A 15,021-nucleotide genomic window follows, 5' to 3' on the forward strand; every position below is an offset into this window, starting at 1 on the left:
CGCTGCAGTGACTTCTGAAGAAACGCCGTGGCCGAATTCGTGATATCTAATGAAGTCTGCGTGAGGTGCCAAGTTTTGCGAGAATTACTCGCCTGTTTTGTTCCCCACCTGTGCTTGTCGTCGGTTCTAGCACCACTTAGAGGGTACCATTTTGGTGCGAAGGGGTCGGTGGTACCACTTTTTGTCGCGATGCTGAAAGGTCCACTTACCAGTCACAGGAAAAGCTTTTTGCCTTCGTATAATAAAGATCTTGCTTTAACTAGGCAGTTGAAACGCGAATTCTGCAGTGAATTTGCTCATGTGTAATCCCGCATTGATAATTTGCCATAAGTTTCCGTTCATGCTTCGCAACGAAAATAAACGCATGCGCAGTAATGGAAGGTGGGTGCGTGTGTGTTACGCTTCCACTGCTAGAACTTTCTACAAGGCGCACTATTTTCATATAAGGCACACAAGCTGGACGAAACAGGACATGGAATCGCTCATTAGTACGACAGGAGACGATGCGTGTGCTCAGGTATTGGATGGAGCGCATACTAAGTCCTGATGTGGTCTCATATGGAGAGCGCTAGACCTGTCCAGAATCTTATACTGCGACTAGGAGCAGCGCGTCCGCGCGTATATTTAAAGGACGCATATTATGATTCATGATAATTCCCTTTCCATACCCAACATGCTTCGCTTCATAATGAGTAAGCTTCGCCACGCTAGATGGTTTGTTTCCTGGTTTCCTATGCTTCTGAAACGGCGAAGCTAACTTTGGAGGATCGGCCACGGTGGAACCCGTTTAAAGACATTTGCTGAAATCATAGTTGTCATGACACGGAGTAATTTAGATTAGTAATACGCTGCACGCCAAGGCCTGACGTTCTGACGCTCTCATTGAACATTTTGCGTTCTCTCTCATATAAGGCAATGTCGGCGCACTTACAATACAAAATGTGCAAATGGTTTTGCCACCGTGCAAAGCGAGTAATGCGCTGAAGTTTATTAAAGCGCATCCGTTGTTAAGAGATGCCATTTTCGAAATGTCTAAGGGTTCGGTGTACATCCAGATTCAATGTGCAAGACCATGAAACATCTTGCCAAAGCTGTCATATCAACTAGCTTAGCTCGGAATCACTCCTGTACCTAGTGAGCATGGATAGCAACTGCTTGGAAATCGTGCTTAATCTGATAAGCAGCATAAGTGTCGCCGCTTGCAAATATCCTGTGTGGTGTTAGTGGCTGCTTCTACAAAGACGGCTACCTTTAACAGCTCGCTTCCTTTCTGTGTCATCGCTGTCACGGGAACCAAAAAAATCTGCCATCCCTTGTTTCTTGTATTTCCAACACAGCGGCACCAGAACCGACATCGCAGCGATCACCGATGACCACAGAGGAGATAACTACCGGCGATATTAGCGAAAGTACCACAGGTGGAGGGCAATCGACGTTTCCACCACCTCCTCCGACGCCCCCCCGCACACCGCCTCCTGCAACTGTGCCACCACCTGTTCCTCCTTCGCATCCTCCACCTCTACCGCCTCCTCGGACTCCCCGGCCCACACTGCCTCCTGCGACCACGCCACCACCTGTCCCAACTCCGCCTCCTCGAACTCCCCGACCCACACTGCCTCCTGCGACCACGCCACCACCGCTTCCACCTCCGCCTACTCGGACTCCCCGGCCCACACTGCCTCCTGCGACCACGCCACCACCGCTTCCACCTCCGCCTACTCGGACTCCCCGGCCCACACTGCCTCCTGCGACCACGCCACCACCGGTTCCACCTCCGCCACCTCCGCCTACTCGGACTCCCCGGCCCACACTGCCCCCTGCACCCACGCCAACGCCTGTTCCACCTCCGCCTCCACCTCCGCCTCCACCTCCGCCTCCGCCTCCGCCTCCTCCCTCGCCTACTCGGACTCCCCGACCCACACTGCCTCCTTCGACCACGCCACCACCTGTACGTCCGACGCCTCCTCCTACTCCTCCGCCCTCACCACCCCCTACGCCTATACCACCTCCACCTCCTACGCCCCCTGCGACTACACCGCCTCCTCTCACTGTGCCACCACCTGTTCCTCCTCCGCCTCCTCCGCCACCTGCGCCTACATCGCCTCCTGTGACTACGCCACCTACTGCGACTACGCCGCCTTCTACTGTGTCAACTACTAAGGCTACAACACCTACCCCTCGTCCTTCTAATATTCCCGGTGAGTGAATTCATGTGACTTAGTCTGTTCTGAGGAATGAGTTAAAATGAAAGTTTCAGAAATGAATACAGCTATGACTTTAACGCCTAGAGCACTCGCAAAATGGTTGATAAGCGCCATAAAAATGTTTCCTTACTGATATTTTATGCGAGCTTTAATAGCTTTCCTTATTTTCTGCACTGCATGTGATTGCGAAGTACATATCGTAGTATTAACTGGTGTTGGCTCGCAGATCATCATCATCATCATCATAAGCCTGTCTGATGATGATGATGATGATGATGATCTGCGAGCCAACACCTGTTAATACTACAATATGTACTTCGCAATCACATGCAGTGCAGAAAATAAGGAAAGCTGTTAAAGCTCGCATAAAATCAGGCAATATGAATTAAAGGGAGAGAAACACTGCACATTGAACACAGTACACAGGTGACGCCACGTCCCGCAAGTATCAGGCGTAGTAATAATTTGCGTTGTACGAACTAAATCACCCTTTTACACTGTACACCATACACGATGCGCGAGAATCAAACCCGATGCGGGAGACACAGCGTCAGAGTGTCATAGTTTCCAAGCCCCTCCAATTGTTAAATCTCTTAAACGGTTTCTGTGCTAGCACCACAAGAATCTGTTGCACGACTGTTCCTGCAGAAAAAAATTCACACACGCTATCAGCGAGCAGGAGACCGGCGAATAAGTACTGAAGCTCATTACGCGAAGCGAATCGCAGTGCCGAGTGGTACAGATGACTATCGGCCTCTGCGCTACTAAGATTCATGCGTTTCATCTTCAGTAGCCCTAGCTTTAACGGACAAGTGAATACGCAGGACAAACGGGGCGTTAAACAACTATAATTCATGAAAGAGCAAGGACAGCGCATGATTTCCATTGCAAGTAAAATATTAAAGTGATATTGAAGACTGGTCAGAGGGATAACGTATCGCTTCGTCCACAACAGTGCATATATAGCACGTTCTCTGCTTTTTCCGTCAGATTCTCATTGAATCAAGCCTGTAAGTCGAGGAATCATGTCGATTAGGTCTTTTCTTTTGTTAGCTTCCGTTAGATGGCATCCTGTTCCTTCGTAATTTGCTTTTACAATGACTTCATTAACGACGCCCGGCTCAACAGAGTATTCAGCCAGTTAGTTAGCTTGAACACCGCACCTGACGGTAACAGATCAGCTGCTCGTATGAAAGCGGATAATAGGACTTGCCGTAAAAGTTGTAAAAGTTTAATGAAATTTATTCATCATCGCTCCTACTCGCCATCATAACACTGTACGAATGAGTACAGGTTCATCATGAGTTTAAACAGCGCACAAAAAAGCGGGGTTAAAGGAGGAACGACAGACACACAGGTGCTAAATTATTCGATTCTTAATTACAGATATTAATAAGAATGTTCAATACTTTAGTCGGCCCTTTTTCTTTCTCACGTTGTTTGGCAAAAGTTGGTGTCTTTGTAGATAGTAACGGAGGTGAATGTGTCAGTGATTATCGGAACCACCTTCACCCCGTCCTGATACTTGTCTCCAGGAAGCCGACCTTCAATAATGTACAGCATTTGTCGCAGACATCAGTGGACGATTGCGCATTTTACACGTGAAAATTGCACTGTTAATATTTAGCATATTTTTCGTACCTCTAAATTAAAGTTCTCTTTCCCATGTGTCCCCCAGCTTACGTCATGGGCAAGACTCCGCTATTTTGCACGTTTGGCGTCCACAAGCAGGACTACAAGAGATCACTTTCGACGCCTGCGACTACGCCTTCATCTCATTCTATGTGCGCGGCGGCGACACGTTCACTGACGACAGCAACGCAATCACCAAGGATTTGATCAACGCGGCGAGCACGTCGACGAGGACGTCTTTCGCTATCAGCGTTCCCAACGCGTAAGTCATTTGTCTCTTTTCAGTTCAATAGACAGTACTGTACTTTACTATAGGATACGTTGTGTTCAGCTGTAAAGATAGTAAATACCACTACTTGCACGATCAGGAACCGCTTAAAGCAGCCCAACATTAACTTTCCTTAACAGATTAGCTGTCTAGTGCTACGATCAAGTAGAACTCATGTAAACAGAATTTAGTGTGGCAACACGTCCGACAGGACCCTCACATTGTGTCGCAGCACATAGATGCGCTCTGTAGCACTTGAATACAATGTCAGAGTTCACTGTTTCCATTAAAGCTTATTATTTCTTCAGTTTGACGCGCGTGTCTATCACCATGTTTGCACGTCACCTTAAGGAGAGACGGCGTCCGCGTGAACGACTTCGACCCAATATGACACTCACCTGGACAAAGGGTATCGCCAACCCGTCGTATGAAACGCCGGGTTGGCGGCATTTTCAAACTCAGGATTGTAGAAAGCGCGCATTGCACCGCGCTTTTCAAGGGACCTTAGGGTTTGCGTCTTCATTACATGACCTAGCTCACACTGGAAATCACGTGATCGTTTCCACGCTTGCACGCGCACTGCGATTGCCGTAGCCGTCTCAAGACGTCATAGTCCTCCTCCAATACGTCTCGTCAACCAATCGCGTTTGTCCGTTGTCGTGACGTATAGAGATCGCGCTAGGGACGTGTTCAGCTGCTGTTTAGACTCGCCATGGGTCGGACGCCTGTCGTACGTTCCAAAGAGGAGCATTGGCAGTACAAAGAACGTCGGCGTGCCCCGAAGCGCAAGAGTGCGCGTCGCCATCGAGCCAATGTCACCGACGACGACCGGGCAAGTGAAGCCAGACGCACGCGCGACGCCTGGCCGTCAGAATGCTTCCCCAGCTTCGCTGGACTTCCTTCTTCACAAACATTTGGAAGGGCTCTAAATTTTTCTTGAAGCAAGTATTATTGAATTATTAACAGTTTTGTTCTTTATCTAGATGGTCAGGATGTCATTACTTGCAGTGCAAATGGCACTTGCAGACATTGCTCTCATATGTTTCAGGTGCACTGCGTTTGGTGCTTCTTGCGTGAAGATAATATAATCTGCTGTAGCAGGAAAGCCGCTGTCTTTTCTTCAAGGGAGCCCTAATTCACTTGTTTTCTTTCCCTTTTTCTTTTTGAAGTCTCGAAAGCGTTTTGGCAATGTAACCTCCCATAAATGTATACTGAAATAACTTTTCAAACAACCTTAAGGAGGGGATATATTTCGAGCGTTCATGTTTACCTCATCCATCCCCGCTCAACCTTCTCAGTACTGGACGAGCGAAGCGACGCGTTTCATTTCTGTCGGTGGGCGTGGCTGAGTGGGGGAAGACAACAGCCGGCTTCTCTTGAAAGTGATAATGTATGGAAAACGTCGAAGCAGATTTTCAAATACTATAGACTGTTTAATTAACTGCATCGGCTAGCGTACATCCGTCAGCAAAAGTTTACGGGACGCAGGTACCAATAAGAATGCAGTCTCCGCTCTGTTTTTGCGCAACGCTTCTACTCGAGCTGGTGACCGTATTGGTTACAATACAAGCTACATGCTGAAGTATGTATTAGGATTTCATGTTCCCAGATAAAGCGAAAATATAGCTTTTTCGAAAATTTCGCATCCCGTAAACTTGTGCGGACGGGTGTACATGCACAGTGACGGTTTGAAGAAGCGCACTGGTGCAATCGGGCTGCGTATTTTATGTCAATAATAGGCCAGTGGTAGTGCTCTGTGGTAATAAACCTGTCATCGCCAGGCGTTAGCCGCCGGCGGGGAGTTGGGAGGCGTTTAAAGAGAAGCAAAGATTGCTTTTCACTTGTGGCGTCGCCGCACAGCACACTAAAATTTGGCTGACAAGTTCATAGCTCCCGGTTCTAATCACAGATTACCTTGTCTGATCAAGCCCGACTTGCATCTCAGGGCGTTCAGGACCTCAGCTCAGGGCGTTCACTCCGCTTGACCCACGGCAGGGGCCAGTACGGTATCAAGGGGCAACTGATGACGTTGCTAGGGAAATAGCTATGTCAAGAGAGAAAATTTTATAGATATTGAAACAAAACGAACAGCCTCGCTGGCTTCCCATGTTCACATAGTGGAAGGCCTCTGGACTTTGAGAGGTAGAGACAAAAACATAGTCTATAAATTTACGCGTGACAAATAACTAGCTTGTGCTGTCATTTGTGTCTTATATCAGTGCTTACAAACCTCGGGAATATTCTCACATTTAGAAAAAAATCAAGGATACGGTAGAAACAATAATGTAATATCCAATGTGAGTTACATGACACTTTTTAAATTAAGAAAAAAGAATTAGTGACGTGTACATTTAAATTTGATCTGTTTTGATTGGTTCATTTGTAGTACAGGGTACTATTGAATAGCATAAGTGTTGTTAGTGTTGCCATTTGAACTGAAGTCGGTAGAACATGCCTGGAGCGCATTCCAAACTTCATTTATTTGGTTTCGCTCTTGGCAACTGACGTGATCAGTTATCTGATGAACTGCAACCGAGGTAAAAAAATAAACAGTAAGAGAAGTTTCAGGGAGGCTGGCATACGGTCGTTAATTAAAGAGTTGAACTACTGTTATCAAACGTGGCATACACTGAAGCTTCGCACCTCTTAGTTCCGTAAGCACGCGTTCGGTAAACGAGAAGATTGTGCAATAATAATATGGGGGGGTTTATGTCCCAAAACCACGATATGGTTATGAGGGACGCCATAGGGAGGGTTCCGGAAATTTCGACTACCTGGGGTTCTTTAACGTGCACCCGAATCTAAGTACACGGGCCTCAAATGCTTTCAGCCTCCGTCGAAAATGCAGCCGCCGCGGGCGGGATTCGATCCCGCGACCTTCGTGTCAGCAGTCGAGTGTCATAACCACTTGACTACCATGTCGCGCCACGATTGCGCATTAAAACATATTTATCGTGAGTTTTCACAATACAGTGCCAAGAATGTGTTTATGTGGAGGAGGACATAAGACGGCTCATTTGCGAAACCGCTTGTTGCCCTAAGGTAATAAAATCGTCAAAATACTGCGAGGCTCACGGCAATATTTGATTTCTGAGCTTCATAAGATAAACATGCATCAAGGTGGCCGGTTTCTATGCTTTTCTTCGGAACCTTACGGAAGAAAAATATGGGAGGTTAAATGTCCATGCAGTTGCTACCGCAGTGAAACACGATGAAAATAACCACAGGAAAAAAAACTACAGACCTAATTTTCTTCGCTGTGTGTCCATACGTGAGATAGGCAGCTCGTGCTACGTAGATATAACGTGGCATTCCTTGCGTTTAGTGCTTACAGTGCGATAACACTGATAACAGGGAATATCAATTCTCGAATCACTGCTACGCTGCAGGAATCGCTCTACTGTCATGACTGATATCACCAGCAGTGCTGGCAAAGCCAAGATCAAGGACTACTGGACGTCAAAGAAAATCTATCACTACGCCGTCTTCGACATCGGCGTCAAGGAAGGCGAGAAGAGCGAGGAAAGAACGATCATCGGAGAAGCGTTCAACCTACTGAAGGTAAGCGTGCTCGAGCGACATGTTTGGACCGAAAGAAAACTGGCCGATTCGATAATAATCCACAAAAGAAAAAAATTCCCAGAAATGACCTATAATAACTACTAGGGTCATACCTCCCCAATACCCAACAATCATTGCGTCCCAAATCACGAGGGATGCCGTACGTAGTGGAGGGATCCGGAAATTTCGACCACCTGGGGTTCTTTAATCCTTCATATTCAAACTTTTTTAGCGCGCACAAAAGATAAGGACAAGAAAGAGACACACGAGCGCTAATTCTCAACTGTTCATTTTTGAAAGGAACGATACATACAAAAATGGATACATAAATATGGATACGTTAAATATGGATACATACCAACAACATAAATATGGATGCATAAATATGGATAGATTAAATATGGATACATACCAACTTGCCCAGTCATCTGTCTTACTTTAATCCTTTGTTTCCTTTTTGGACGTATACTCGTCATGAGATTTTGTACCAAAATGACCGATGACGCCTATACTTGACATAAACAAAAATTGGCCCCACGTAGAACCAATGGCAACTATACACTTGTCATAGCTGTATTACTTGACGCTAAATGCCCACAGTTGTTCATGCTGCGCCATTTGTGTCTCGGCTTTCATGTTATTGCCATCTTTCATTGCATTGCCATGCGGTGAAGCCATCTTCGAGCTATCGTTTTAGGCGATTAGTTAAATAAAGGCACGACATTGAATTGAAATAATAGTATCTCTTTATTCCGAAAAAAGAAAAAAACTACAAATTGAGCGATAAAAAAATTTCCGGTAAATTTGGTACAATTTTCTTTTTCACGGTAAGGAAAGGGTTAACGTGCACCTAAATGTAAGTACTGTACATGGGCCTCTAGCATTTCACCTCCACCGAAATGCGGCATCCACGGCCGGGATTCGATCCCGCGACCTTCGAGTCAGCAGTCGAGCACCGTAACCATGCAAAAAAAAATAAAAAATACGCGTAGAATAACGCATGAACTAATGCAATCGACTAAGAACGTCACGGTAATTTAATGCGCGTTTCTAATTCTATTTCTTGATATGTCTTGCAAAACTCTGATCCCTGATTGTATGACCGTGGCCTCCGAGATTGGCTCCTGCAGCCAATTTCGGAGGCCACAGTATAACCTAATGCATTACTAAGTGCGGAGCAGGCTTTCACCTTCTAGTTTTATAGACGAGTGTAAAATGGCGTAGAAGTTTCTTTTTTTTTTTTCGTTGTGTGCGTAGGGTACACAAATCCTCGCAAACTATTTGTGCACATTTTTTCTTCGCAGTCCACAACACTGCTGCAAATAAAATTGAAGTGAATGTAATTGAACCTTTACGACTGCGTTAAACACCATTTCCAATTTTTTTTAATGGAACAAAAGCGCACTTCGAAAGGGGCCCGCCGCGTAAGCTTCGCGGCTACGGCGTCACGCCGCTATAGACAGAAGGTCGCGGGTTCGATGCCGGCCACGGCAACTGCATTTCCATCGAGGCGCTAGACACAAATGTCCGTATACTCGCGTTTAGGTGCACGTCAGAAAACCCTATGTAGTCAAAACTAAACCAACGTCCTCCACTACGGCGTGCGTCGTATTGATGTCGTGGTTTTGGCAGGTGCAATATTAAATCAGAAAACAAATTAGTGGTGGTCGCGTGATAGACTGCGCCTGTGAATATTACTTCGGGCTTTCCGTGTACCGAAAACTTACTTTAGGAATGCTATCAAACGCAACCGGTTATACCCTGTCCTTTAATCGATTGATTTCACAAGGGAGGTATGCCAAGTGATCACGTACGAGTGCCTTTTTTCGGTATAGGACCCTGGGCAACTTAGGTAAACGTTCTGCTGCAATAAGCCGGCGAGACTGAAGCTGACGAGCTTACACTAGGTCCTAATCTTTGAACTGAAACAACGGCTGCCATAAAGAACATGCCACGTAGCGTTTACACGAAGAGTAAACGTTACGTGGCAGGTTCTTTCGTAGACTGTTTTCACAGACTACGAAAAGGAAGCTTTCATAAACTACGAAAAGGCATACGACTCAGCAGTATCGGAAGCAGCACCGGAAGCATTACATCACCAAGGAGTACTGGCAACATATTAAATACTTTAGCCAACGTCTACAATGGCTTCACGGTTACTTTGCTTCTCCACAAGAAAAGCCGTAAGGTTGCGATCAAGAAAGGGGTCAGCCAAGGAGGTCTTTCCAATGATCTTCACTGCATGATCAGAAGATATATTCGAAACGACTGGATTGGGAAGAAACAGGAATAAAGAATAACGGAGAGTATCTCAGCAACCTGCGCGTTGCAGATGACTTAGGTGTTCTTCAGAAGTGATCGCGACGAAATGCAAAAAAAACAAAATCATTTAGCCGAGGAACTATTAGTAATAGGGCTAAATGTGAGTTTGCGAAAGACAAGAAAATTTTTAAAGGGGCCCTGCAACACTTTTCGAAGTACTCATCGAATGGCTTCATTAAAAGACCTTATTGCCACACGAGTCCACTGTCGCAAAAATTTTTACAATCCGCCAAGTACGAGCGGAGTTGCAGGGATTTGTCGCACGCTTCAAGAGCTTTCTCCTTCCTTTCGTACCAGTTAGCGCAGCTTTCTCTTTCCTTTCGTACCAGTTAAGCGCAGCTTTCTCTTTCCTTTCGTACCAGTTAGCGCGATGAAGGCTACGCATGGAGGGGTATGACAATGGGGCAAGAAGATACGTCCGTTCGTCAGCGCGCGTCGCGGCCTTGAGCACTTCTTTTTCTATTTTGTTTACAAACGCGCAGCATAGTTCCACTGTGATCGCGAGTACGCGCAAGGGCACGGGGCGGCATGCCGCGGCCACCGTAACTATGCAGGGGAGCTATTCTCGATGTGACCTTGTGGACATTCGTATTCAGTTACACGGCCTTGTGGACAACGCATTCAGTTACACGAAAAAGCAGCGAGCCGTCGACGCACCGAAGCCGCCAACACATTTCCAGCGTAAAATGAAAATGGACGAAATGTGCAGTAACAGGACACTTAAACAAACTTGACAAGTCTGAACTTGCTATACGAACGTGTTCTGACGTTTGAGAACGATGTAGCGAATGCGTACCGACCTTCAAGGTGCGTCAGGCGGGCGGACGCATTAGACTTAATTCGAGGGCTAACGTAATCAAAGTTCATGCACGGCCTCCGAGATGTGAGTCTCGGAGGCTTACACCCTGCTTACACCCTGCTGCAATTAGCTTCTGTGGTACGGCCACGGCCGCTTCGCTGGTCCAATAGCCGCACCTGCGCGCCGCTGCGGAAAATCGTCTATAAGAACAAGCATCCAGCGAAGGCTGCAACCTGCGCAGGGACTACAGCGCGCGATGCTGTACGTCATCGCTAAGAGCGCTCTACCCGCCACAACAGAGCGTCACACGATGACGGAACAGCAGGTGATACGTGGCAGACGCTCACACATCACCAACTTAGACAACTTCCAGCGAAGACTCCGCATGGAGTTTTAAGACACTGAGGCTCGCGTCCGTCTGTCCGTCCGTCCGTGCCCTGCAACGGTGCCAGCAGTGGCCTCTCCCCCTCACACCCTATCAGCAATCACGTGGTGGCACAGCGGCGCATAGCAACAGTTTCGCCGCCGCAGCTGTGGCCTCTTTCCTCACGCTCTCAGCATTCACGTGATGGCACAGCTGCGCGCGAGGCAACGTTCCTTCGTCCGACGTGTCGTAGCAGCAGTCGAGTTAGTCAGATGGCTTCCAAGAGCTCGACGATGCTCCGAAGCGGCCCGGTGGCATAGTCAGTCGAATGACCACAGGCTTTCGCCGAACACACTTTGGAACTTACAAAGGTGTCCTTTTCTTAGGTATGAGATAGTGGTGAAAAAGCCTTGCGTATTTTCGAACAGTAATCGTGCCCGAACAACGGTTTGCTGACCTATCACGACTTTCTAGAAAAACTTACTTGATGGTTCAGAAAAGTAGTCTTGCGCTTCAACTAAATATAAAAATATTCGCAGCCTAGACTGCTTAATTTAAGATGAAGTCATAGAGAAACTTGATCCGCTAGTGCCTGTCAAACGAAAGAACCCTACTAAAGATTATGGATGTAATTCGCTCAAACAGCAGTCAGAGCGGTATTTGATCTGTTCTCGAGTTTTAGGGGGACCTGCATACAACCGTCATAGAGAAAGGAAAAAGTTAAGAGAGGACACTCCGCGAAATCTGGCCTCAGGAAGTACGTCACGACTACGTAACGAACTAGTGCTCTCACCAAACGCCAGAGGACGCAAGCGCGAAAAAAGAATAAGTTGTCATCAATCCAACAGAATTGTTTTTACAAAATAATAATTATACGCCCAAAGTTGGCAGGTTCTTTATACATAAAAACAATTTACTCAAACACACCTTACTTGGTTATTTTCATTCTGCCGTACTGTCATAAACACCATCTCAAAGCGACAAACCCATGCATGACAGCGGGAAGGTTTCGTCCACGTCGGCTGCGTCGGTGTTTTCGTGTGTGAGGCAACAGGTGAGGCACGTTTGCAAGCAAAGCTTGTAGAATGAGATGTTGTTGGGCTAGTTGGGTCATTGATTCAGAAAGAGGTTACAACTGCGCGAATAAGACACCATGTAAGTAACATAGAAGCCCGCACACACACACACGTTGCTCTTCGTGTGTGTGCGTGTTTCTGACCTGGTGTCTTATTCGCGCAGTTATAACCTTTTTCTGAAGGTTGTAAGGACGGCGAGGTTCGCTAAAAAAAACAGTTTAAACATTGTGCAACGTGTGCGTCAAGCCAAGGCGACGCGTGCTGCGTCTGCCACCGATGCGAGCGTCTCTGCGCTCAGCTCGGTGCGAAACATTGAGGAGCGTTCGCTGGTCCTCGCATGCTTCACGGCGCGTTTCCCGAAGCCTCGGACCATGAATAAATCCTGGATTTTCTGGCATATTGTGTCCTGTGGTTTCTGTACGCTCTTTTATTTTCAGTGCTATATTTCGGTTAAACGCAGTCGTGACTCGCGACTTGATTGTTATGTGTATTTCACTTCTTCCTTCTTCAACTTTGTGCGCTGGGTTTTTGCCAGAGATCCTTACGGCCTAGTGTGTCATACTTCACCAGCTTCTGCCAACTCTAGCGATGTGTGAGTTGTCTGTGTTCTCTCTGTATTTGTTACAATTTATTTGTAAGCCGAGATGCATTTGTTGTCTACCTTGCATTTCTGTGCGGTGTTGTTCTCATTTTGTGCTTTTTATATGATCAGCCTCTACCGTGCCTTGTAATAAAGACATTGCGGATACGCTGTGTCTTTGATTGATATATAGATTGACCGCTTGTTTAAAAAGAAAAACACAAGCGCGATAAATGAAGCCGTAGTGAATTATTATTTCCTGCGTCTCTTTCTATTATAACTTAAATGAAATAAAAATTATGTCACGACATCAATTCGCACGAACCATTGAACTATACAAAATAGGGAATCGCTAATTGAAAACGACAAACAATAGCTTTGCCATTTGGGCGAAGAAATAAGTAATTTTCGCTATAGCCAAACGTCGGTTACGCACAGTAATTCAAAATTCGCGCCAGTGAAACCGAAACAGGAAGCGCAGGCCACTTGCTCTCACCAACCACCAGGTGCGCTAGGGTCGATTGGGCCGCTGGGGTCTATGGGAGTGTCCACTCTTAACTTTTTTTTCTTTCTCTATGCAACCGTCCTTTAATAATGAGAACTGTAAATGTTTTACGTTTTAAGCCTTAGATGCCTTATAAAACGCGAAAAGCGACCGTCGATTCCGGCGACGTTGACACGAGTGATGCGAAAAAGTCACGATGTGATGACTTCGCCATGACCTGATCACGACTTAACAGGTCGCCAAAATTTCTAATGTCATCGAATGACACCGTCGCTTGGTCAAAGGTGGGCTGATCCCGGAGGCACTGCAAAACCACGTGAGGCACAGAAAGCTTCCAATAGGGACTTAGGCCACCGGCTCGCGTGCTTCGGTCATCTGTGCGGGGCCTCTCCTGCCTTTTTAGGTTGTATTCTATGACAATTACGTACTTATAGGGGATCCTACACATGAAAAGGAAATTCCTTGAAGAATATAAGGATGGGCTGGATCGCATAAGGCAGCCATTCCAAAATCAAGCGCCTGTCCCTAGGGGGAAAGGCGTAAAAGAATTACATACCCTCTGTTCTAAAATACGGGGCTGAAAATGGGAGGATAACAAGAAAACTCGAGAAAAGGTTAAGGAACACGCAGCCCTGAATGGACCGGAAAATGATAGGCGTGAGCTTGAAGATCAGAAGGCAGCCAAATGGGTCGGAGAAGAAACAGGGGTTGCTTATGTTCACATTAAGTTCACATTAAGCGAACGAAATGTAGCCGGGCAGGCCCCTTAACACGTAGGACAGACAATCGCTGATCACTCAGCTCGCAAATAAGATTCTAAATTGCAGATCACTGGGAGAAGCCTTCGTCCTGAGGTGGATATAATGGAGGCTGAGAATGATGAATGCCTACACGTCAAGCACCCGATGAGTTGCGCTGGTCTCGAGATGCGACTTACGCTGTGCTGTTTCATACGCTGACGAACGCTAGAAGGAAGACGGAGAAGGAAGACGAGTGACGGAATGAAGAACATCTCATAAAGCTCAAACAGAAAATTCCAATTTTAACAGCGCAGCTCTTTTACGCTTGGAGTAAGTCCGCGTAGTAGTGTACGCAAGAACTCGGGCCTGCATGCGCCACAGGTATCGACCAAGCCCCACTACAGAGTACAGCAGTTGCGAATTAAAGCGAATACATAAAAACGAGAGAGCGGAGCGAAGAAGAGTGATGAAGAGCGGTGGGGAAGGAGGTTGAAGCCTGGGGTGGGAGAGAGTAAAGCCTAGTAAAATGAGTGCTGAGGCAAGGACTCTGGAAGGAGGAGGGAGGCAAGCGTTAAGCAAAAACTCTGCTCGGCGAAGTGGAGAGGAGGAGAGAAGATGGGAAGTGATGAGGCGGATAATTAAATAAAACACAATAAATATTGCAGACGGGATTCGAACCCGAAAAGCCACGGTCCAAAGGCGAGCGTCGTAACCACTTGGCTATCCAGGCACGTTAGCTAAACAATTCGTTTATGGAACCATATGATTGCGTTGCTATGGGCGAGAGAACACGAAAAGGATAGAGAGAAAGAGAAGGAAAGAGAGAAGAAGAGAAATAAAGATAGTGCGAAAAAGAAAGAAAGCAGATCATAGCCATGTATAGTGTAATATAGAAAAGGGGTGTGGTGGCCGGGCTAGCTGACCGTGACTGCGAGCAGGCTTTCGGCCGAAAGCGGGACGAAACACCGTC

At 46.7% G+C, this 15,021-nt stretch overlaps 1 protein-coding gene across 1 annotated transcript in view; it reads left to right on the forward strand.

Annotated features, from left to right (window-relative positions):
- The window catches only part of LOC125758231 (uncharacterized), a 31,471-nt gene extending 20,288 nt beyond the window's left edge, over positions 1-11,183 (forward strand). The window contains exons 6-9 of the mRNA XM_049415215.1: positions 1,338-2,198; positions 3,936-4,098; positions 7,494-7,665; positions 11,028-11,183. Of these exons, the coding sequence (XP_049271172.1) occupies positions 1,338-2,198; positions 3,936-4,098; positions 7,494-7,665; positions 11,028-11,183 (1,352 nt within the window). The remainder of the gene's footprint in view (positions 1-1,337; positions 2,199-3,935; positions 4,099-7,493; positions 7,666-11,027) is intronic.
- The last annotated feature ends 3,838 nt before the right edge of the window (positions 11,184-15,021 follow it).

Source organism: Rhipicephalus sanguineus, chromosome 4 (genome assembly GCF_013339695.2).
Source record: "Rhipicephalus sanguineus isolate Rsan-2018 chromosome 4, BIME_Rsan_1.4, whole genome shotgun sequence".
In the NCBI taxonomy this organism is placed as follows: domain Eukaryota; kingdom Metazoa; phylum Arthropoda; class Arachnida; order Ixodida; family Ixodidae; genus Rhipicephalus; species Rhipicephalus sanguineus.